The sequence below is a fragment of the Rhea americana genome, unplaced genomic scaffold (assembly GCF_003343005.1).
Source record: "Rhea americana isolate MKP2758 unplaced genomic scaffold, rheAme1 scaffold_65, whole genome shotgun sequence".
NCBI lineage: Eukaryota > Metazoa > Chordata > Aves > Rheiformes > Rheidae > Rhea > Rhea americana.
The window spans coordinates 4,188,221-4,214,766 of NW_028186812.1; the positions used below are offsets into that span (position 1 = coordinate 4,188,221).

Here is a 26,546-nt window from a genome sequence, read left to right on the forward strand (position 1 = left end):
ATAGGAAACCATTATTTTATTTCCTGTTCAAACTTATTCTGTTTTTTCAAATGGTTTTCTTTTCTCTCCTAACATTCCTTTCTTATATCACATTTTATTGTGATTTACTGCTCCATAGGTGGATTTTCTTGCATCCTGTTGAAAGCTACTGAGAAGGCTGGATTTTAAATCAAACCCAAATCAGTTGTGTCAGATTGACACTAAGACAGTTGAAATTATGGAGCAAAGTGAAATTAAGATTCAATTTGGTAATATGTGAGATATTAAAAAAAGTATATGGAGAGGAAGTATTAGAACTGTAATTATGGTACAGTATTTGCACAAAAGAGATGAATGGTCTTAGAGTCCTTTTCTGCTAAGGATTGCCTTGCAGGGCAGTTGTTTTATTTTGGAAAATGGCAGGTAGGACCATCTGTGAGAAGAAAATATTTTCAAAGTGGTATGTCCTTTTAAGGAAACAGAGCAGAGAGAACATATACTTTAGGATTTGGAACGAACAAACAGGTGCAGTGATTTTCTTCTGCTAAAATGAAGTCAGCCTTCCTGCTTTCCAGATGCTGGACATTAAATAGTTTCCTAATTAGAAAAGTCAGTTTCGGAAATGATGAAAGATGATTGATATGCCAACAGTAGTGTTAGTGATATCCCTTTAGTTCTTTTGTCCTTGATTTTGGTTTCACCATAGCTTCTTTTCACCATATCATTCAGCATGAAGGAGTGCATAAATGGCAGTACTGCAAGATATAAGGACTTCCCTGTCAATGTATTCTAGTCTACTTGCACAAAGACTTGCTCATACTAAATCTGACTTCATTTGTACAGAATACTGTCCTCTGGACATTCTAATTCTAGGCTTTTTCACGCACAAAGCTTTTACAGTCAGTTGTATCAGTCCTCAGAAAGTGGAAAGTTGATGTTACAAAGCCAGTCTTGCTCAGTTCTGTATGGTTTGAAAAGAGACCACGTTTACTTTAAAGATGAAATACAGCATAGCTATTAATGGATATGTTCAAACTTTTATGTGTTTTTCTGGATTATTACCAGAATTATAAATATCTCTGTAAGTAATACCTACATGTAGTGCAAATCAGTAATCAGTATGTGGRGTTTCCATGTACTTACGCATAACATTTTTTTTATTCAGAACACGTGGCATATTTGATAAGGGAGCAAAAGATTAACCTAAAAGGCTATGATTTTCCCATGTAATACACTGTGTGATTCTCATTATCCAGCAATTTTTGAGTACCAGTCAGTGTTCTGAGATATCTTAGGAAGAAAAGATCAATCATAGTCCAAATGAGACTTTTCACAGCAGTGGAATGAGGTTTTCCATCATGTTCTCCAATACCTTTAAACAGCTGCTGTTCTGTTTATCAAAAAGTGATGCAGAGAAAGTGGAGTTCTGTGAGGATGCTYCCTAGTGTGAAAACTGCATGTAAATTTGTCTGACAAATCTTTCTGGGACCTTTGCTTGTCTCTAGCTGTTGAGCAGTGTTAAATGAAAACTTTGAAATAAATGGAAGACTTGGCCAATATATCCRTGTAGGCAATAACTGAATTTACCACAAGGAGGCCATGTGATTACAGACCAGAGAGAAAGTACTTTTTACGACCACAGATGGGTAGGAAAGAGAAGAATTTATCCATCAACCTGTAAAGCACACTGTGAAAAAAAACTCTGAGACAATCCAAGCTAAAAACTGCCCAACTCATTTTTTTCTCRCTAACCAAAATAAAACTTTTCCATGTATAGAGCAGCACAATCCCTTACTGAGTTKCTCAAGGTAGATCTTAATCAACTTGCTCGAGAATCAGCAACCAGCAAGGCTAGGTAGGGCTAGCAGCCTGCTGGACTGCAACAGCTTTGATTCTGGCAGGACCTGAGTTTTGTGGCATTATGCTTTGTGCCATGTAGGCATACTGGCTCAGTTGCAGCTACCTTGCATGTCTCTAGCATGATGCACTACTGTATCTTGCCCCCATTTTCATGTACCAAGGTGCATGAAAGCATGTTACTAATTGTAAATTGAAATATCTGTCAATAAAAGAACAAAGTGACTACAAGTAAAGACCTTTTCAATGTCAGCACACACTGCTAGTTAAATTATAGCAAATGTGTCTTCATTTCCTCAAGTAGTTTTTGAGACAGTACACTCTCAGGTTTCTTTTCATCCCTCCCTCCTATGTTCTTTAACATACGGACTTTTATCAGGCTTGCCCTGATAGTGAAAAGAAGGTGTTTTGCCATGATCACATTATACTGCTAGTCTCACTGTCTTTCCAAGAAGCTACCTCGTGAGTATGTGAAGAGGTGGAGAGCAGAGCTAATGCTCAAATTCCAGCAGTTGAGGAATTTGCAACATAYATGAATGTAGTAACAGAAGGTCAGAATCATGTTCAAAGGATTATTTAGATATATGTTTGGACAAAGACTTTTCAAGGTCACAATATGTTCTCTTGATATTCTTGAGTCTGGATTTTTGGGGAAAAAAATGTGAAATATCGTCTGGACTGCATTGCCCAGCTTTAATCACCACTTTTCAAAGGGCTCTTCAAATTGAGAAGTTGGAAAGAAGGACAAGAAGTCTTTGCTTTGCAGAGACAGAGATTAATGAGTTTGTGATGAGAAATAGGGTTATTCCCTCTGGCTGTGTTTGGCCATAAGGGGCAGGAGACAGTGATCTAAGAAATCCTTTTCAGTTTTCTTATAGAGTTAAACATTAGAATAGAGATCACAGATTCATTACTGGAATGAAACTTGATAGAGAAAAATGGATGAGTTTGGACTGGAGAACTTAAGCAAAGACTGTGTTTGGTTACATACGTATGGTTATGTATGGTGTTGCCTTCTTCTCTGGTGTGGAGGATAACTAAAAAATAACTGGAATAATTATCAGATTCATGGTTGTACAAGAACWGGCAGACTGACTGCTGTCAATAACGTGAACTGATAAGCACTTTTACACTGATAGAGCTGCTCTTGTTGGCTTGGGGCAGAGAGAGGGAAGGAACTGCAGCTTAAAAATAGTAGCCAAAATTTATGTATTCAGATTTTATATAGTGTTTTCATCCAGTGCACTTTACAAACAAAAGGCTTAAGAAGCCTAGGTAGACAAGAATAAACTTCTTTAAAAAGTTATGTTGTTGGTGATACTTTGGAAAACTAAGGCTAGAATCCAGCCTCCAAGTGATAAGATAGGATTCTGACCTGTTGGCTGTATCAACTCTTTGAAAGGGTTAAAGTGGTAAAGYTTTTTCTGGCTCAGACAGGCCTATAGCAGGTAGAAAATTGATTAGCAAGAGAGTGGGCATTTGTATGACTAAAGTTACATGTTAAAAGGATTCAAGCTTTATTATATATCACATATCGTTTCGGCTCTAAACAGGAAGGGAGTCCCTGCCATCTCTTGCTTTAATATGGATACATGTATCTGGAGTAGATTGTTTTACACAGGAGGATCAGTAGCGGCCATGAAAATACTTTAAAATCACAAGTTTAATGTGGCCAACCAAAAGGAGGAGGCAGGAGCTGACAGCTCAGCCCCATCTCCTCAGCGTAGCTGGGATTGCTGCTGCTGCTCTCTTTCTGTGGCCTGAGGCGAGAGGAGGTTTCCTGGGGACACCGCCAGCACCCCGCTGCGCTGCGACCCACGGGAGCACCCTGCTGTACGTGCCAGTGATGTTATCAGCTGCACTGGGCCGCGTACAGGGAGGCTGAAGTCGTGTCCCGGCAGGAGAGTGCTGTGCTGCTCCCTTTCAGGGAAGGGTGGGGGACACTTTCTCCCATAATGTGAAACATTTGTGCTAGTTGGCATGTTAACAGTACTGTGGTCACGCCTCCCCACGTCTCTGTACGAAAGCCAAGGGAAAATATGTCAGCTTGGGAYTGCAGATCAACCCATGCCTTTAGCCGCCGGGATGCGATAGCCAGCGGTTTCAGTGGGAGCTGGGCTTTGCCATTGCTGGAAACATTGCCTCCCTTGCCTCTGGGAGAAAGCCGAAGGATTTTAATTTCTGAGTACGTGTGGGGGCATGGTCTTAGAAATCTTGATCAAGGGTTTCCTGAAAGCCTGAGTGATACCAAGTATATTTAGCTTGGCACGTCAAAAAAATTTACCTTGGTATTTGAAGGTCAGTGTGTGATTTTATAAAAAAGAATTTTACCAAATGTGATACAAATATAGGCTCTTAAATAGGTCCCTTCAATTATCAAGATTTTGCAGTATTTTGCACTATTTTGCTGGTACTTGAAGACATGGAATAATACTTCAATCTGTCATCCCTTTTAAAGCTGAGTAAAATGGGAACAGTGTTATTTTTAAAGATGGAGTTTTTCTATTCTGAAAAATTATCAAGATTGAGTTGTCATAATTTCACAGTCACTTCTCTCCTCTGTCCCACTGCAAGATTTCTGTTRAGCCTGGGCTGTTCTCTTGTCCAGTGATCATACTACTATGGAGTTTTGGTTCTTCAGAAGTGCTTTCTTTTTTGTACCTAATTTTGATATTTAGACAGATTTTTTATACTTTGATGAGAATCTTTGAAGGAATTTGAGGCTTCTCCCAAATTTTCTTCATCTTGTGTTGCGTAGTGACGGCAGCACTGGGAACTTAGAAATCTAAGAGAAAATAAGAATGGAGGAATATAATTGAAATGATTTATTGAGCTAATATCTTTGAATGCCTCCTGTGCAAGGCATGTTTTAAGGCAAACTTATAATGGTTTAAAAAGGACCTTTTATTGTCTTTGTCTATATCAATAATAGCTGTTTTTATTTTGTATGTTTTTATGTTTTTACTTTGCCCTTCTTGAGTAGAGTTAAATTACTTGCAAGAGGTTATAGGGTTGGCATAGCTTAAAAGAGATCAAAACTACCACAAAGGAGTTTCTCCAATCAAATAATTTTTAAAGTTCAGTATTCAAGATTACCTGGTACAGTTAATCTGAAATGAATTAAAAGTAAACATGAAGTGAAACTGCCAGGCATTTGTTCTCTGGTCAGTCGGGCATTTTATTTGTTGCGTTGCCAGAACAGAAAAGGTTCCAAAATTCAAATCTGTAGAAGCGAATTCTTAAAAAAAAAAGTTCAATCACTTTGACATGGAGTTAAAGGAGTACTTTTCCTATAAATGCTCATTCAGTTACAACAAGAATGGTGTCCAGAAGTCAAGTTGTTAAAATGGAAAAGCAGTTCCATTTTATTTATAGTTGCTTTTACAAATAAGAACAGTRGCTTTAATACTTCTCTTGTACATTTTTTGTTTAGGCTGTAAATCTGAAATTTATGAGTCTGGATTGTCAACTGAAATGGAAAGGAATTCTTTGCAAAGACTACATTCAACAGTCAGACCTAAGTTCAACTAGCAGAGAAGTTTACCTGTTAATTTGCCAAAAAGTACTTATTTCTAATTCATTATGAAAAATTAAGGACCTCAGTTTCAGGTCACACCTACTCATATACTCAGTACTGAGAAGCATTTAGGCACATATGATGTAATTTGCAGTAGTAGGGCCTAAATTAAGGAAGTATGATTTAAAGAAAGGGGAATCGGTAGATTCTTTGCTCAGAATAAATGAATTTCTTAAAATAATACAATATGTAAGATAATACTTTTATTGTAAGTGTATTTCTCTTGGCTTCTATTCTAAAAGAATGTCTTTTATTTGTGAGATCACAGTTTACATTTCTGATCATACTGATTACTTTCATGTCTCAGTCTGTGGAAACCCTCTGACCCTCAAATTTAACGCTTGGACTAGGGTGTTCAATGACAGTAATTTTATTGTGAATTAATATGCGTGTGTGACACTACTTACAGGTATAAACCAGAAGGAAGTCCCATATGAGGCAGTATCTAAGCAAGCAGCGCTAGACCCGTTATTTTCTGATAGCATAAAATAAACCTTACTCTCAATTCTGCTGGAGCCAGCTTTTTGGGAGTCATCATCTGGCGCCACAAAAGGAATCAGTAAGCAGAAACCTGAAGACTACTAAGTTTATTTTAAGCATGTGTTGCCAGAGATCTAATAAATTTACTTATTGCTGCAGGCCATGCATTCATGAAATCTTACTAATCCAGGTGTGGTTTTTTTGTTTTTTTGTTTTTTTGTTTTTTTTTTTCCTTCAGAGAGAGGCACAGGGTGTGGATCCTTAGGAAAACAGGTATTCTGCTTTAGGTAATGTGGGCATTGTTTAATGATAGACATGACAGCTTGAGGGTATGTTTGGGTTTTCTCCCTTACTACTCAAAAGAGAGTTTAAATTATCTTTCTAATGTGWACTTAGTTACACAAAATGATTATCAGTTTAATAACAACACAGAAATAATTGTTTAATAAGACAGTAATTCTTCTAAATCGAATAGTTTTTTTTTGTTATTTTTAAATATTCAGAAGATGAATTTTAAAGTGTTTGAATTTGCAGATTTACCAGTTCAGGACAAGTTGTATCTTTGAGCTTTCTCAGGACTCTTCTTTGTGCTCCCATGAAAATCAGTTTTAGATATCTGGATGTTAGCTGTGCAGTCTGGCTGGCTCTGTAGTATCCCTTCATAATCAATGGAGTGAGCTAGATCCTTCCAGAGGGCAATCAACTCCATCCTATTAGATATATCTACAGTTCCTGAAGATGCTTTTCTTTCCATTGCTTATACCTGGACAGCTAGCTTAAATTAAATATCTGTCTTTTAAATGATAAAAGTAGATTAAATGAATCCTACATTTAGTGGCAGGTCTCGTCTTTACCTGTTGTGTAACAGAAGCCAGTTGATTAGGTTCCTCTGCACTGGGACCTGACCAAAAATGTGTTGCTTTTCAGTAGTGATTATTCAGTGGGAACTACCGAATTTGTCCACTCTGAAAATTTTTCTGCAGAGGAGCAGTGGTACTGTTATGTATACAATATACAATAACATAAAACAGCATTTCAAAGTACAGAGTTACCTCATCTGTATAGCACAAGCAAAGCTTAACAGGAGTGAAGTGCTACTAATACAGCTGTCTACAGACAGCTTCCTGATACCTTCCAACTTCTAGGTCTAGAGGGACCTTGTCATGCAGCTGTCCTCTGTCCCCTTTCACGTTTCCTCTGCTGTCCATTCCCTATTTGGGGTTTTGTCCTGCTTCTCTTGAACCTGATTGTATCTCCAAAAGGGAGGATAGACTCCAAACAGTTGACTCTCTTCCTTGTCCCTTATTACTGTAAAATTAAGGCTATTAGAAGTGATCACTACCTGCTGATTAGTCAAAATTAATTTCAGATAACTGACTGGCAAACAAGGCAGTATCGATCAATGGACAGCACACTTTTTATGTTTTATTTTTGTTTCCTGTTCATCAGTTTAGAAGCAGTAACAGGAAAGAATAAAGCTTTACTTCTTCATTTCCTGTGGCCTGGTAGCTGCTGCGTGTTTGATATAGCATGAAATTTGGCATGTGCCTGTCAGTTTCTTAAAGGTCTGTCATCCAAATACTAACCTGCCCAGGACTGTTTGACCTCAAATATTGGGCAAGAGCAGGTTCACCCAATACAACATAACTTCAGGCTTTCATATAATATATTCATGCTGTGCGTTATTTGTAGTGTTTCCTGATCCCATAACATGCTTGCTTTCATCACTTTTAGATGTCTCCTTATGGCTTTTTTCAATATTAAATGCGTCCTGAGAGATTAGAGTTTGATTATGAATTGTTTTGACCACATTCTGTAATGACCATGTCACTGCTTTTGACATTCAGTGAGACAAAGTATTTCTGGAAAGAAAGCCGTGTGAAYTCTGATTTTTAATGAGAAGAGACTTGTAATAAATCTACTTTATGTGGAACTGCTACTTGTGGCAGTCAGTACCTTCAATTTCCAAATAAATCTTTGCATATAAACTGTATGATGATCTTTCCATTGGATCAATGAGATTTAGCTCAGATCTTTTTGTCATTGTCTTCCCAGTAACCTGTGTGGCTGCACTGTGTACATTGCAGCATTTTAAAGTGATATAATATTTTCTCTTTGGTATGTGCATAGACCAGATATTATATCTATTCCTTTCTAAATTTGCAGATTTGTATTTTCTGGGAAATGGCTGAAAAATGTGGGTTTTGTGCCTAATGAGCTGTCAGAGGTTTACTTGTAGTTTACCCTTAATTTCACTTAAACTCTTTGCTCTCTTGAAAGAAAATCTAGGCTGCACCTGGCATATTTTAAATGTCTACTTTGAAGTGAGATGAATCATGTTCTAGAATATGACTGTGTGCAGATGGTATTAGCTAAGGTGATTCTGTGAATAGTACTCTATACATCTTGCCCAGCCATAAACACTGAGCAATTACTAAGTGTTTGAATGGAGAGAGAAGAAATATTCTCATCCCATGAGAAAGTTCTGAGATATTTTTATCTTGAATTAGGTCAGAAAAGTCAAAATTCTTAAAAAATTTTGCAGAATAATTGTGCAGATGTCCATTAGACCATTTCATTTTGAAAATTTTGAATTGAATGTTTTAACTTTTTACATTAAGAATGAATTTCTTAAAATATTAACATGAAACACTATATACATCTAAAAGACTCAATACAGGCTATATAAAACAATGAAATTCAAATTTCTTACCTAACTGTAATTTCAGTAAAGAGATTAATCAAAGTCAGTCTTTTTGTGAACAGCTTTATTTTTTGATGAATTGGTAGAAGAGGGATCATTTGARTAATATTTGTTCTGTTCTAGTTTGTTCAGTCTTGCTAAGAACTTTCAGAGTTGCTTGATGTCTTTGGTTTCATTAAAGACACTGATTCAGCAATGCACGTAAATGTGTGCATAAGCATTTTAATAGTACCTCTGGATCCATGAAATTATTGCATAGTAACCATTCTGAACTAGAGCTGTAGAAGTGGGAAGAGGAAGTGTTCAGCATCTTGCAGAGCTTGTTTCCAGCAAAAATCCCAACCTACTTGTGATCTTTTGGATTCCCTTGAAATCAGCTGCAAAACTAACCAGTAGTTAGTTAGTTAGTAGCTCTACAGGCTATTAACCATACACATTGTTCCAGCATGTATCTTTGGCGATTCAAACCAGGGTCAATAACAAGTTTTTCTTACTAATTTGTCTGTTTTGCTTTTCCCTGAAATCTCACAGGCTCTCAGTGCAACTATGAAGTGCAGAATGAAGGTATCCAGCCTCTTGGTAAACTAATTTTTACTTAGGTTGATTTAAACTGAGGTTGCTGTAAAGTTAAGAAATGCAGTGACTGAAGAGCTATTGCATGTTTGCTTTCACTATTTCTGTTAATGAGAACCTGGTTAATCTCTTAATCAGAAACTAGTTAATCTCCATCAGAAGAACAGAGCATAAACTCAAATTGGGAATTCCTTAAATTAACCCAGCATGACTCTCCCGACTGTACTTGGAGATCTCCTTAGTTATGCTTAGCTGAATTTTACCAGGATCAAAATGTAATATGCACTGTCTAGCCTTCCCATTCATGTCTTTTCTCACTTCCCCATGTGTTTTTCTGATAAAGCAACTATATAGTATTCTTCAAATATTTTTTCTACTATGTGACTTCAAACATTTGTTTACTCTGAGCACTGGCAAACGCAGCCATACCAACTTGTTTCTTGGGGGTAGACATGAAACAGAAGCAAAAAGGTTACAGAAACTACTGAAAGATGGAAACTGTCTGCAGTTCACTGGATACCAGCAATTACACTCCAGGCAAGCCAATTCCATAATGCTGGGAAGTGTGTGTTTTCTCATGAGAAGTCAGAGAAACCATTGTTTTAGTTCCTAATCACTAGGGGCTGGTTTAGGGGGTTGGATTTGGTTGTTCTGCAAATATATTGAGTTACAGTGGCAGACAGAGTGCAGAAGGGTGCAGAGTTCACTAAGTTATTATAGTGATTGGATTCCATTACGGTACATTTGAGAAAGACTTGTAAAAATGAAGCATTTTAATGGGTTTCTAATTGGATAGAATTATTAGGTTAACTCACACATGGCTGAAGTTAATTCAGAGCATTTTAATGGAGGATTTTGTATGCTGGTCTTGCTTATGTATTTCACTTCTGCAAATACTACTGCAAATATTTGYAAATACTACAATTTTTCTAGATGAAATTAAGGCAGCTTTACGAAATRCACTATTTCTGATGTTCTGTCATAGAAGAGAAAATAACATATAATGTGTTGTCCAGTGCATCGAATAAAGATTATTTATTATCTATTTTCTACATATTTACACAAACCACGATTGTGACTACCAAATAGTGTGGGGATCAAAAAACTATGAGAATTGCTGAGGCTGGAAACYGGGAGCTTCACAGCTAAATGGGGAATCATAATATTGGAGACAAAGGTTTCCACATTCCACATCCGATTCTACTTCTAATAAAACTGTTGAAGTAACTTTATCCTGGTACATAATAACTAACTTGGCTTCACTGAAAGAGGCTAATCGGAGGTTGGAAAATAAAACAGGTGTCTAAAGACAGAAAATTTCYTTTCTGTCCTCTGTGTCTATATCTTTGTTTTTGCTGCAGGCTGAGCTCAAGTTCAGGAGTGGATTTTCCTTTTCAGATACTTCATGTACCTGCTATATGGGGAGATCCATAGCAAGGAAAAGGACAGGGTAGTGCCAGTTCTGATAATCTGGTCTGAATGGAGCATCCAGTGGAGTCAGATATGCTGAGCCAAAAAGGAAAAGCTGTAGTCTGTGGCAACAAATGAACAGACAGTGGTAGGGATTGGAAAGAGCTGGAAAAAGAGGGAGGAAGTAAATGATGTGTTAAGATATCTTGCTATGGTTATAGTTATGCTGTAAAATGATCCCTGAACTATAGATGGGCTGTTAATTCTGTATTTTGCTACTACAGGGTATCTGCTTTGAAAATACATGCTCATAGGCAATTACAGCAATTAAGATACGATGGTCATCCATTCTTTGTTGGAAAGCCCTTGGGCACCATTCTGAGATACTCTATCTTGCCATATACCATTATTTTGAGCCTGACAAGGCACATAATTAAATGCGAATATAGATCAGCTTTAGGTTTGAACTATTTGAGACACTAAAGCTAAAACACAAGAGATGTGTGTAAGTGAGCTGTGGCTTGTGTGCCTGTGTCCACAGCACATTTAAACCCTTAGTTCTTTGTGCAGTGGAAYAAGTGATGTAAGATTTCCTTTTGCTTTTGGTCTCATGGTTGCAATCTCTTCTGTCTAAAACTATGCAAACTCTGGTAGATGCTTTTTCTTCAGTCAGAGTATTTATAATTTCTCTGTCATTAATCTTCTCATTTCTAATATGAAATGAGCTCGTGAAGCAACATTTTTTTTTCTCAGTAGAGATAGAAATAGGTATTCTATCCTCTAATTGTCATGCAGTTTTCTTTACTTTTGTGCCTTAGAAGCTTTTATCCCTCTGTCAAACTAGATTGACCCATGTGTTAAAAGGTGGCACACGTACACATGGCTTTTCTCACTAGATAAACAGACAAAAAAATTCTCTTGCATTTGTCCCAAGAAATTAATGCAAAGACACTAATATTTACTGAGTTATTAGAATATAGTTAAGCTAAGGTAAGTACAGATTTAGCTAACATTATAGTCAGTGGTTTTAGTGTGTGGTCAGTGGTTTTATTGTGGTGCTCARTACAGCTTTTGGTATGTGAATTTGTAAGCCTCCCCCTTCTCTGTAGCAATAGAGATCAAAAGAACAGAAAGAAGCAGGGCAAGGAGTGCAACGCCACACTATGATAACCATTTCCCTCCTTGCATTTACATAGTACCGTTGTCTTGATGTTGGAGAGATTATACAGGTTTGGTTGTTTGGTTTTTCTTTTCTAGTAGACAAGTCAGCTCCATAAAGAAATAGAGAGGTTTATCCTGGAAACAGAATGGAAATAAATGAAGAAGTTGCCTATTTCAAGGGAAGACAATGGAAGAAACTGGAAAGGGAAAACTAGCTTTCCATTTGCCTCTTCCTCCAGTAGTTAAGCCATGAGTGAGCTGAAATACTTAGATATATTTCTCTGATGTTCAGTTATTTTATTCACTGTCTTTTATACAAAAGTATTAAATTCTGAAGGGATTTATTTGCACATTTCAGATAATACCTGAGCAAATCTTGCTCTGTAGCAGCACCTTGTGGGAAGGGAATCAGATTACATCCTTTCACATGAGCCAGCATTCACAAAAGATAGTTGCCAAGAAGACATCTGTCTTCAGTGAGCTGAACAATTTATTTTATTCTTRTTATGGAAATTATAGTATTCTCCTGAGCAATGGCAAACACACCGAACGGAGTGATACACTGAACTTGATTGGTCCCGCTGTTAYTATCTGTGGAGTCCAGAATTCCTACACTGACAAGAAGTGCCTTTTTACTGTGGAAAACTAGCAAGCAGATGGTGGTAAAATGTGCAWGAGAAAGTAAAGTTGTTTTATATTTTATCAGAAACGTGCTAATCTAATTTGCCATATTCAGTACAAATACTTGCTTTATAGCCAGTGAAATTGTTACTACCTCTTTTCGACTCTTACCTTACAAACTGGAGGGAAAAAAAAAGTAGCTTTTTTAGCTGGGTCTTAGAGTACCATCTCTTTACATTAGTTGTTTCTGTAATGCTTTTTTTAGACTAAGATAAAACCTATATATTCTGTCGTTCTAATAAGCACTTACTACTGTTTACATTTGTACAAATCATGTTAAATGTAAACACAGCAGTTACATTTCTGCTGAGGGCAAAAGATTAGGCTGAGACTTGCTCAGTTTGCAGACTGGTACTCAGTGTTTTGCAGCTGAAGTTAAATGGTTTCCAAACATCCCCTCCAAAACTTTGGATGATACCTCCCCTATTCTTGCATTGCTTGGGTTTCAAAAATAAGCCTACTTCTGCTGATGAATATGTGGCCATTTTCGTTTGGGAAAAAGGACTGTGAAGATTCTGGCCATCATTTGGAGAGGAAATCTGATCTTCCACTTAATGACAATGCCATCAGCATCAAGAACTGTCACCCAGAACCTATGGTACATGTTAACCATTCAGTTTCCCCAGCAGAGTGTACTGCTTTACTGAGTTTTCAATTCCCCACTTTTGAGTACACAACAACTATCCATCTTCAGTGAGCCTGCAGGAAAGCTGTTGTGCAACAGCTAAAATAGAAAYGTAGGAAAGGATCCCTGGAGTTCAGTTTCTTTCCAGGACTGTGGTGCTACTGATAAGCAGCCCCCCCACCAAAGAAAAAGAAAAAGAGGACTCATTTTGATCTACGATCTATTTGAAAATTTARCTTGCAAAGTACATCTCAGCATCTCTGTTAGTTTGGAACATTCATGATACCGTGAAGACAGGTCATTAAAAGGGGATGCCAATAAGCATTTGTGTCCTTCCAAATCTCTTAATGACACGGGCAATCACACTTGTGTGATTAACCCAACAATTACAAGCATCTAATCCTAGGAGGGCAACACCTCAGCTGTAAACTGTGGCATGTATCAGGGAAACTTAATCTTGTTGAAACCATTTGCKAGTAAGATATGAAAGCTATATCATAAAGGAGTTGTATCATACAGAGCTGATATATAATTTATAAACTAATAAGAATAGAAATTGGTGCATTTAGTGAACAAAATAGTTCTGTATGCAGGCTAACGGGTACATGGGTTAATTTCATATGTGGCAGAGATTAATTCTATTTGCAATTTTGAAATAAAATCCCACTGAAATTTGCTCTTACAGTCCCAAGGACGGTAGATATCATCTGCGATCTTTCAGGATAATAAGGGCCTTCCTGTGCTTCTGTTAATTTAACCGTATCTAGGAAGTTTCATATGTTGCCTTGAGTTCTTGTCATTTCTTAGTTTCAAACCTTTGCCATGCTTGAATTTTAATGGCCCTCTAGGATRTGTATCTCATCTGGAAWACAGGATATGTTAATCTCAAAAGAAAAGAATAGTATTTWACAAAAAGGAAAAATAAATATTTTTATCATTTTGTTTTGCAGGAGGCAATAAGCTGAAGAATCAACATTTTCGCCTGAACTGGGCATGGATCTCCTTAGAAAAGGAATATTATTTAGTAAATGAAGACTCCAAATATCTTGATGTTGTTCTTAAACGGAGAGGTTACCTGGGAGAAACCTCTTTTATAAGTAAGTTCATTTCTAGTCCTATCAGCCACTTCTATAAATGACTGGCAAGCTAATTCCCAAAATATATCAGTGCAGCTATATCCTTTTAACGGTATATGATACTGAGCAAACTAGATACAAAGTAGTATGTTTATTTATTAAAGTAAGTGTCTTTTATCAAGTTAATTATATAATTTCTTGAACTATATGGTGAAATTTTCACATAAGTATTTTTTGTGGTCTTCTGCAATTTATTTTTGATTTAGCAGCCCAAGCCCCAGTCCTTCTTCCTTGGATTTGAGTCATTAAAATTTCTATTGGCTTCAGTATTAGGAGAAAAGGATCTTATAAACAGAACTGGTTAACTGACATGGAGTTGAAACTCACCATAGCACATGTCATTCTAATTAGTTCCCCAAAATGCTATTTCTCGAAAAATAACTTTATTTAAACTGAATCTTAAAAAAATTTTAAATCATTTAAATATTATTTACTGAATATAAATATAAAAATTATAAAAATGAATGGATAAAATTTATGATATTAAAATAAGAATAGTGGAAGAAATTGTTCTTTTATAAATACAAATAAATAAATTTTGAAARTGTTTATTCAAAAATATCAGTATTTTCATGATACAATCATGGAAAATACTTCTTTTTTTTATAACAAACTTTGTTCACTAGCAGAACAAATTTATGACTTCAGGTAATGGAAAGTGTGTTTTTGAAACCAGCTTGGTGCATATATGTAAGTTCTATTACTCAGAACATCATTAAAACAGAAGAATGAAATATATTCTTGCTATACTTCTGTTAGATGTATAGTCTTTTGAGATGCATGTATGTTGCATATATATCTGAAATTCTCAGCAGATAATATGAGAACAAAGATGTGATTGCCAAATACGAAGATCTGCCAGAAAGTTCCTTCGACTGGTTTGCTCTCAGCCAATAAAAACAGCAGCAGCTGAGGACAGCAAATGTAGTCTATGGAAGACATTCTTTTGGGACTTGAATTACTAATAGCGTGCTTGGAGACTGAGGCTCTTTATGCTTTTGAACATTATGAAAGTATTTTTAAACAAATRTTGAGAGTTTAAGATTTAAGAGTTCTAAAAAATACAAAATTTCTAGGGATGATGATGTTCAAACTGATGCCGCAGAACAATAAAAATATATTTGCCAAGGGTTATCCTCCTTTATCAGAAGGAAATAAGAGTATTTACAACTAAGGAATAGTTTATGAAGAAACATATAAGAAATATCTCAGAACTGAAATGAATGAACAGGTTTCCCAGCATGGAGTGTTCTTTCTTTTTCTTTTTTTTTTTCTTTTTTTTARCAGCCAAATTCTGCAATTCCTGCAGAGAGAGAATTCCTGTTAAAGGAATGCATTTGACACTGCAGTATACTGCCACTTTTTTAACAAAGCACAGTATTAAAAATATTGAAATGAAAAAGTCAGATTTTAAAAACTGTTTTAAAATAAACAAATATATATGTACTCATAATTTCCAGAGTACCATTGCACCTTCAGAAATCTCATTAGATTCACAGCTGAAGAGTCTCTTCTAGTTAGATGGCTAGGCCACTATTTTCCCACAAACTGACATAAGAAGGCTGAGATGCTGTTGTTCACTTTTTTCCAAGAGGTATTCTGAAAGGGCTGAACATCCCTTTGTGCAGCTGTATGTRTGTCTGTGTATACAAACCTGTATGTGTCATCCATAAACAGTGTTTGTAGCTGTAGCACACTGATTTATTAAAAGACTACTACAGCTCTTAACTAGTCTTATGAATAAAGTGAAAAGTTTTAATGAAAAGCGGTGCTAATTGCCTGTACAAGTTAGGATTATATTATGAGCAGGTGCTTAAGTCTGCTACCAATCTTGTATTTGTTTCACAGAATACAGTTCCTATCTGGGTTTTTTTTCTCTGTAATGAGAAAATATGTATATAGCAACTTGACAGCAATTGTCATACCTCGTTTTCCAGGAAGGTTGTTGTGAGCTGGTCTGATTGAGCAGTGACCAGCATGAGCAGTAAGCTCATTTTCTTCAGTCAATGTTGGCAGTCAATTGAGGCTGATACAGGAGGTGTTGAAAGCTGCTTGCAATGTCTGAGGAGTGAAAAGGTGAAAAAAAGATAGTGTTATCACATACTGCAACCTTACACCTGTCTCTGGCTTCTGGATCTGTTCCTTTTCTGTTCCTTCTGCATCCACACTGCTGATGCATTTGGACCTTGTACATTTTCAAGTCAAAACTCCTTGTGGGCTTACACTGCTTAGAAAAGTCACTTGATTTTAGGCTGATATGTAATTGTGTAAGCATTTACCTGGCATGAAGCACAGGCTCTTGCTTAGAAATTGAGTTTCTGTTTAGGCTCTGAATTAGAATTTGAGTTTCAAGTACTGAKATGTAGTTGGGCCACCTATTTAATTAGGGAATTAGGGATTAATTAAATGAATCTAACTTAAAGGGCTCTGTTTTGAACAGTAGCTTAACTTAGGTAGTATTTTTCTAAAGAAAATGAATGACAGAGATAAGGAAAACATAAAGTTAAGGATTATTGTTTTAAATTATTTACTAATACTGGCTAACAAATACAGATTTGACTTCTGACTTTCAAATAACAGTGTTTACAAAATTTTTATGAGTTCAGCTGACTCCAGCTCCAAAAAGAGAACTGACAAGCAAGAATAGCGAATTTGAATTATTTGCCTTTGGWTGACTACCTTAGTCCTGCAAAATGRAATTACAGAGTTGAAAAGAATAAAGAAAATATTGATTAAGATACTTACTAGCCTTTCTGATCCATATGAAGGGCTGAAGGGATATAGAAGGTATATAAAATACTGGCTATGATGAAGGAGGAAAAGCAAKCAGAAAGTGAGAAAGGCAAAGTTTGTAGGGTGAGGTGGTAAGTTTTAGTATATTAAATGGTACAGTTGGAAGAAGTGGATAAGAGATAGGATAGGTTTTTAAATTATGTGGGGTTGGAACAGAAGCCAGGTGCATGAGCTGGAGACATTTCTAAAGGATTGTCTTAATTTGCACAAAGGCCTTTCAGATAGCCTAAAATCAGGAGAGACATATCAGTGAAAAGCCATTTTAGAAAAGTAAACTTGCCAGTCAGCTCAGAGAATTTAGAGTTTTTCTAGTAGCTAGTTTTGCTTTTACCTTAAGTTAATCAATCTGCTTTCACCTTTGTGACACCAATATAGAATTGATTAAGAGTTAGCTTGAGCAGTCTTAAGTTGAGAAAAGTATATTTTTCTAATTTTTTTTAAGCTGAACTAATGAGTAAAAAATACAATGATGTTGTTAATCTGAATTTCTGGTTTTGGCAGGTATTAGTACCACAGATGGTACTGCCAAGAAAGATAAAGACTTCCGAGGAAAAGCCCAAAAGCAAGTGCAGTTTAATCCTGGCCAAACTGTAGCTACATGGCGAGTACGGATTTTAAGCGATGATGAACATGAACAGTCGGAGTCCTTTCAGATTGTTCTTTCTGAGCCTGTCATGGCAGTCCTTGAGTTTCCTGATATGGCCACAGTGGAGATCATTGACCCAGGAGATGGTAAGAACCKTTCCAGAACTGTATTGCTGGTGTGTGCATGTACCAAAATATAAACTGGAGAAATTAAAGTATCAACAGTAAAACTGCTGTTTCCAGCWCCAAAACCATCCTGGATCTGAATACTCTTCATTCAATATCTGAGTAATCAAGTTTAGCTGATTACAAGCCATTCTAGTTAACTCAGAAATGCATTTGCTCCACATGCATTTTCAATTAATGCAGCCTGCTCARAGCTTAGTTATATTWTCACATCTCTTTTAAATATAGAGTGCTAAATTTCTTGTTATATTTAGTTTCATGTTGCATTTTAGCAGATTAGATATGAAAGCAGAATAGTATTTAATAATTACAGAAAGAAACATTACAGATTTTAGGCATGTTTACTGGTTTACATTCTACACAACGTAATATCCTAACCTCAGGAGAATGAACAGCTGAGAAGACACCAGTCTGTTTGCAAACACAGAGTGTATCTGCACAGAAGACTGGAGGCTAATTAATTTATTCTACCACGATAATTCATTGAGAGAAAGTAAGTAGAGGGAAGTAAGCTGGTTGACCCCAACCCATTTTGGGTCCTGATGCAGACTAATTGCATCAGTTAAGCATTGATATAAAGCTGAGAATCTCTATAAAGGCAAAGTTCAATAGCCCAAGTACAGCTCCAAGCTAGGGATGCTAGACCAAATCTAGGCATGAGTTTCTAYAGCTCTGTAGTACTTTGTTACATTATGAGCGCTTACCATACTTCTAGTAGTACAGTGTCTTTGCAGCACATTATTTCACGGTGTGCATGCCTGCTGTCTCTCAAAAGATGCCTTTGACTGACAGCTGAGGAGAGCAACTACACCAAATGTTTTTGCAGGTGATGACCTGGACAAAGAYACTGCTTTAGGTGACTCCTCTCCCACCTTCTGATACACAGGCTTAAAAATAAGTGATGCCTACAAAATTAGCATAGGTTTTCTGGCTGTCTTTCTGCTGGAGAGCTGCAAAAGCTACTGTTGCCCTAGTCACAGTATAGGAAGAGAAAAAGCAGGAAGTGTGCATGTCCAAATAGTTTGCATTTGGGACAACATTTGACAGCTGAGGTGTCAAGAACATATAAAATGACAGTTAAATGTAGGTGAAGAAAGAACTGATTAAAAAAAAAAAAAAAAGGTTTGTGCTCTGGTTGCAGTCTAGTGGCTTTGCATTTCAACTGCAGCCAGACACTTGAACCGGTGGGCTGTAATCACACAAAAACGTCATTAAGAAGTCTTTCAAGAGCTAGAAGACTGTAATAGCTAGTTTTATATAACGTTTCCTAATTAACATTTGAAGAGGACTGAGCAGGAAAACTGCGTCAGATTTTTTTAGTTCCTAGTACAAACATGAGTTAAATCAAAGGTTATCTGACAGCCATATGTAGTCACTGAGAAGAATAGTTTTTAACATGAAACACAGTGTGTGTGAGACAGAAATGACTTGAAAATATATCAGACCTATATATAATACCTTTGATCYATGAAAGAGGACAGATCAGGATAGTCCGAGTCTTCCTAATGCCAACAATAGATTTTCCTATTTCATGGATCGGGTCCCAGAAAATTTGCAGTAATCTATTTGCAGTAGTTTTGTAAGTAATAAATTTGCATAAGAAAAATCAAATGCATTATCAAAGAATATCTACAGGGAAAATACATGTAGCCTTTTGAGGGGAAGGATTTGGTTTCTGAATCATCTTTTTAAAAAGTCGAATTTAATGAGTTCAGACGCTAACTGAATAAGAAGCATCAAGAGTTTTATCCTCTTTCCAGTGAGGCTGACTTTAAAACTCATTGATTTGAATACTGTAGTCTTAGTACCAAAAAAGCTTATGTGGGAAGCTGTGCCAGCCCTTTGGTATATGGGAAATTATCTAATGTTTTATGCCAAAAAACGATTTCATAAGGATGTGTTTTTGTATGCTAGTTGAGAAGAATAGAGAATCAGCCTTGAGTTTTAAATCAGTGCTGTACATTGGTCTTCTCTATTTTTTTTTTTTTTTGTTATTCATAACGTCTGTTAAACTTTTAGGAAATRATTTCATTCCTGATTGGATAGTTATAATAGAGACAGGAAGCGCAGAACAAAACACATTTCTGCATTTATTCAAAATATAAATTTTTCCATTTTATCAACTTAATTTTAAAGGGACAAATGAGTTCTTTAGTATTACCTTCTGTTTTCACTTTAAAACAGAAAGGTTTGATTTTTTTTTTCTGTGTTTTCATATCAAATTTTTGACTTGCTGGAATAGTGGAAGTGTCTAGATCTTATCAAACCTGAATTACAGCATTTTTAAGGTAGGCTTTTGACCTTAAGTCTGCTAGTAGTATTTTCCTGTTGGAGAAATAAAACCTGGAACATCCTTTTAAAGAAATCATATTACATTTTTCAGAGAATTGTTTGCAAAGTACTCTGAAATAATGAAATAGTTCACTTTGTGGAGTCAGCAAATACGACTTGATTTGATATTRTGCAGAATTATGTTCTGTAGTAGATCAGCCTTAATTAGATTGCAGCATACTACTGGAACTATAAAGGTGCTGTATATAACTGTTCTTTGTTCCTGAGTTTTTGAGGAAACAAGAACAAAACGAATCCTAAATCCCAGGGACTGCATAAAATGCAGTCATCTGCTTGTAGGAGTACAGAATAATGAAAGAGTTTAAAATACTGGCTAGATCTAAACTGAGTAAAATGGAAATGTAAATACTTAGCTGACTCAAGTCAGATGTCCAAGTTAGGAGTTGACTCTCACTCCTATTGTCCTTAATGTTGTGCCAGCACATTCCCTCAAAATAAGATAGCAAGTGCTAAATCTGGATTTGTAAGCATCCTCAGCCCCAAGTGACTGCCGTGGTTATCAGAATGTAGTAAGTTAAAGAATGACCATAGCACTGTCTGTGTGTGAGCTACAGTATTGATACATCTGTGATTAATAGCTAATTAAATAGCATGGAAATAATAATAGGCTAGACCTTGTGGACCAATCTTCCAAACTTTGGCTTGTACCATTAACCCTAAATAAGTAAATTAATCACATAAAAGACTACTTTGTAGGAAGTTGTGAGATCAGACCTAATAATCTGATATTATTTTCTATTTCTGATACTTAAAAAGACCAAGAAAATCTTTTACTCTCACCTTCCAAGTTTTTCTTAAAAATTAACTCTATCACTGATAATTCAAGTTATTTGTTGCATTTTAGAATATGCTAAGATGCTTCTAACGATTTCACTTGTGACTTTCTGAGACTATAACACAAAGTAAACAAATGCTCTGTTTTCTGCAGAATCAACTGTCTTTATTCCACAACCCACTTATACTATCGAAGAAGATGTTGGTGAATTGTTTATACCAGTCAGAAGAAGTGGAGATGTGAGCCAGGAACTGATGGTTATCTGCTACACAAGACAAGGTAGTAGAATCAACAATAGGAAAAAATGTGAAAATGGRAAGAAGAAGAAAAGCAAAATGAATTGTTCCATCTATTGCATAACATTTATAGCTCTGATAATGATTTTTTTGATCTAAATATCTTCAGTCTCAATTAGATATGTATTCATCTCGGCAATCTGTCTTGAAATCTTATTGAACACAGCCAAAAAGTTATCATGTTCCAAATTGCTGCTTCTTGTGGGGAGGGGACATAGATTTATGTTCTTCATCTTTTGGCAAGACTTTTATATGCAGCCTCTACTGTCTGAAAGTAATTAGAATTGAAAGTACTGCAGTATTTGCCCATGATAGCATGTACTTGTTTGTATCTTAAAAAAAAAAAAAAAAAAAAATCATAGAATAATACTACTTAATTGATATCCTTCTCCTTCCTCTCCCCACCAATTTCTCATTAATTACATCCATGTGGAGTTTTTCTAACTACGTAGAGTATGTTTTTTCCTCACCAGTCTTTTTTAGTGACCCTGCTTGAGAAGGAGAGTTGGACTAGATGATCTCCAGAAGTCCCTTCCAACCTTATCGATTCTATGATTCTATGATTCTATGATTCTGTTAGTACTTTTCATTTGTATAATTGAAGCAACAATTTTGGTGAAGTGATCTAGAATCAAAGTAATTTGTTTTTATTAAATTATATCTAGATGTAATTAATTTCTTGTCCACTAATAACCTCCACTGATAAAATATGCTAMAGAAGTTAATTTGTAGGTCTCAGTACAAAATGTCCTTTGTCAGTCTGTGTCTCCTGTGATAAACTACAAAATTCCTTCCAGCTGAAGTGCTGCAGATGAATTTGAGGAATCATATATCTGCTACAGACGTATTATACAGTAGAAGTAGTTTTCCAGAAAGCTCAGAAATGTAGCCGGGTTAGAGATCTCAGCCCATCTTATCATATAAATGTAAACATAAATTTAAGAGTTAATAAAAATAAAATTCAGCCTCTGTGAGGGAATCATTATAATTGTTCTGTCCKTGGTGACTGTTTGCCTTTTATACCACAGGAACTGCATCTGGCACTGCCCCAAGCTCTGTACTCTCTTACTCTGACTATATATCCAGACCTGAGGATCATAACAGCATTCTACGTTTTGACAAAGATGAACGAGAAAAAATATGTCGGATAGTCATCATAGATGATTCCTTGTATGAAGAGGCCGAAACTTTTGATGTTTTGCTAAGCATGCCAATGGGTGGAAGAATTGGTGCAGAATTCCCAGGAACTCAGATTACCATTGTGCCTGACAAGGATGATGGTAAGGCATAGCCTGACATAGTGATATTTCCCATGCAGGACAGCAGCTAGAAGTATAATCACACTGAAACTGCCATGTAGAAGTTGGTTTCTGTACTTCCTCCTGGTGGTAAACATTAAGAAATATGAAAATATTATTACATAATTATGTGAAGTTTTTTTAAGCATTTGGTATAGATAGTTTAAGCTTTGAGAAAATTACATAAGCAGATTGGAAGTTGGGGGATGTACCTTTCCATTCTGCCATGGGAACGGGTGAAATCCAAACTATCACAGTACATGGAAACCTTYATATGTTTTGAGATTGTGTCCATAAAGTGTTAAGGCCCATTAATCTTTGTGGTCCAAAGGGCCAGATAAGAGCYGATGATGAACCAGAAACCATGCAGCAGCTGATTTGATGTTGCATTTATATTCTGCCTAGACRTGTCCAGATATGCTTTCTGTGTCTTTCTAATGGAACAGATAATCAAAAGATAGGACTGTTGCTTTAGAAATCTACTTCAGTAAGAAAGTGTTAGCAGAATTTGTTCCTCCACTCAACTAGTCAATGGTTTTAATGCATTACTTTGAAAGAAAGATTTCTCKTGGTGAATTAGAGGGCTGTTACTGAGGAAGAGTAGGAACCAGCACATACTGTATCACCGGTTGCTTCAGAAAATATATATACATACTATTACAGTCTCAAGGGTCTCCATCATTGTCTCTAGCACTGATGGGGCAAATCTGTTTCTAGGAGTGGTAGCAAAAAGGTTTCCTGGTGCAGTTGACTGCATTTGTGCATGGAGCTGATGGAGCTTGGAAGCTGACTCCCCAATTGTAACTTCTGGGAAAGGAGTACTGATGAGCCATTTTATTCTTCTCCATGAAGCTATAAACTATTGATTGTGAAACTGTCGTATTTCCTGAAGACTGACATGGGGAATTACATAGTATAGTACTCTTCGGAAATCTGATGCCAGGATAGACTGTTATTACGAACACAGTGATTTCTCTCTAGCTAAAGATATAAATGCAGCTCTTAAAGGCAGGAAGTTGACACCCATCTAATCACATCATAAATACTKAGCCTGCCTGAAACTGCTGCTGCGTAATCCTGTGGCAGAGGTGATTTTGTTTTCTCTGTGGAACATTTGAGTAAGCAGATACAGCACTAATGAGATACAGCAGTTTGAAATAACACTTCTTGTAAAGTAAAAGAACATGTATCAAATTCAGGCTGAAATAGAAATGCCATGTTTCTCTGACTTTGTTGTCATAGAAAATGSTAGTTTATCTCAGTAGTTTTAATACAGTAACTTATTTTTTGAATAATTTTGTTGGATTCATAAAGTTCACAATTTGTAGATCACAAAGCATAAGATACTGGGAGGGTAACTTTAAAATGTAGATGTATAAAATATGTCCATGCATAAGCTGACTACCCAGATTGAAGATGTCTGACTGCTGAAAATTTCATATGGGGGAGATGTTTTTCATTTTTCTATGAAAAATAGAAAAGAGTTGCAATTAGGGCATCCCCCATCTAAGTGGGGACCTCACTGCCTGTGATAGAACATTTTTAGCATCTGATTTTAGCRTGTAAAATAAGCTGTTATCACGCCTAAGTTTCTACACTCATTTTAACAGTAACCTAGAGTGACTTTGAATAAGAAATGATAACAGTTAATCAATCGCAACATAGTACAGCTTATGAAACTGCCACAGGATATAAGGGAGATTAACGAGAAGTCTCTTTTAACACTTTCAATAGAAAACATGACAAGTAATTTGGTTTGTGTACAGTCTTTCAGCTTTCAGAACTTGAGTCTGTTATTTATTACATTCATGAACATACTTTCCTAGTTGATGTAAACTTTTGAACATGAATTATTTAACAAATATGAGTAATCTTGTGAGGTTCTGTAGAAGTGTGATGTGGAAAAGTATTCCCTTGTTCCTTACTGTATCAATGAAACTACTCCTATAGAAAATTCCAGAGCTTTCAAAAGTTTACTGACAATTCACTTATCAGTAAAGTTTTCTATCACAACTTCCTTTTTTTTAGTTTTTAGAAAAACAGTAAGTTTTAATGGAAAGGTATATATGCTTTTTGTTTCATCTGAGATCTGTTGTGCTGTATGTAGATACTGTATAAAGTAGTTTATAGAATATAAAGTATATAAATTATATATATATTTATGTATTCACACATATATATACACATTTATTTCAGACTGTGTATACACACATTTATGTAATGTGTGAGCAGTTTGACAGCCCAGCAGTCATGACTGAAATTCTGCATAAATTTTATTATATTAATATGATAATATTATTCGATATACTTTATTATATTAACATAAATTCTATATTTTATTATATTAATATTAAGCAGAATTGGTATTATTGTTTACAGTGCACTAAATTAATTGTAATAAGTTAAAACAATATACTCTGTGAAAAAAAGCTTTTCACGTAGCTTTTATTATTACTGTTTAGAAAATGCTTAACATAGAGGTGGATAAAAATTATGGCACATATATAGTAATAGTCTAGAAGCTACAGTAATGTTATCTTACTAAATTCTGTAGTCCCCTTTAGTCTCTTTATTTCCCAGCTGCTGCTCTATTATTATTACTGTTTGATTAAATTCATTTTCTACTTACCAACGTTTCTTTTGACAGATATGACAGCATGTCATTAAGTTCTGATTTGTCCAAACACTGTGACTGAATTAACATCATGCATCAACTTCTTCAGATTAGGAGATGCAAACTGCAAAGATCAAAGTTTGGTAGTACTACATCAGGTCTTTTCCTATGGAAGTCAAGTCAGCACTAGCAACATCACATTAGCTCCACTGGCACTGGATGCAAATTAATTAAGAAACATTCACCTTCAATACCTATCCTCAAAGTCCTTTCTTCTTCTTTTATTTCTAGCAAAGGCCTCTATGGTCTAACTAATATAGCTGAGTTGCTATACAATCATGACAATAAACAGAAAATAAGAGATGCACTCAACTTGCTAGTGGAACCAAAGTATATTAAAGAAATTCCTGGGAACTGAATACTTTAATTAGGACTTCTACAGTTGTGCTATGCTCAAAGTCTGGAAAAAAATATTGCAGTAGGTAGAACATGCCCTGGTATACTTAGAAATTGAGAAAGGTAAATTGAAAATCTGTGAGGCAGCTTTGGTTTATAGCAATATATCCAGACTATTTAGGGGTTTCCTAAGGGAAAAATTCAAATGTAACTGTTCAGTAAGAGACTTGATAGTGTGTATATTAAAGTAATTTTAGGTTTTAGAATATACAGGGTTTAATACTGTGAAACAGAAAGACACAAGTTAGTGGTTTAAGGGGAAAATCTAAAGAAATAAATACTGAAATACTGTTTCAGAAGGTACTTAGATGCTTGAGATAAAATCCAAAAACAAACAAGTCTAACCATTGCCCGTACAAATGTGAGCTTGTGCTRATGCATCTACCCAGAACTGATGGAGTGAGCTTCTTGTCTGCATGCCTCTCAAGGATTTAGGGGGTGAATAGAAATCCCTAACCAATTTCAGGTCAGTTGATCAACTCAAGATATACTTATCTCACATGGAGAGTACAGAGTTCAGCATAAAGTTCATCTGGAGGAGGTGATTTATATAGCAGATTAATATTATGCATCCAGAAAAAGGAAGATCAGGATGCTGTTGGAGTTTGACTCCCTGGGTTTAATCTCAGACCCTGGAAACTCTCCAACTGCAATCTTCTGTGGTAATGCCTTAATCCCCAGGCACTTGGCTAAGCAAGATCATCCTGAAAGTACTCTTTATTTTTCTTACTGAAGGTGTAACTCTGAAGGCATTTCACGCTACTGGAGAAAAAGTGATACTAAACTCTTTTGTTAATATTCATTTTGGAGTCTGTGATTTGGTTCCAGTACTTAATAGTGTTGAGATACTGTGTGGAACAAGTCTGACAGAAAATACATCAGTAGTCCCTGCAAGGAAACCTGCAGTGCAAGCTCTGCGTTCTCCCAGTCAAATGCTTTGATTACTGGGCTACTGATTTGCACTCTTTCTTGCTTATTCTGTTTTGTTTGTATTTGTCTGTATTTGTG

At 35.9% G+C, this 26,546-nt stretch overlaps 1 protein-coding gene across 1 annotated transcript in view; it reads left to right on the forward strand.

Moving 5' to 3' along the window:
- FREM2 (FRAS1 related extracellular matrix 2) overlaps nt 1-26,546 on the forward strand; it is a 138,907-nt gene that overhangs the window by 63,345 nt on the left and 49,016 nt on the right. Inside the window, exons 3-6 of the mRNA XM_085320720.1 lie at nt 13,998-14,144; nt 17,478-17,708; nt 21,028-21,153; nt 22,199-22,450. Coding sequence (XP_085176846.1) covers nt 13,998-14,144; nt 17,478-17,708; nt 21,028-21,153; nt 22,199-22,450 — 756 coding nt within the window. The remainder of the gene's footprint in view (nt 1-13,997; nt 14,145-17,477; nt 17,709-21,027; nt 21,154-22,198; nt 22,451-26,546) is intronic.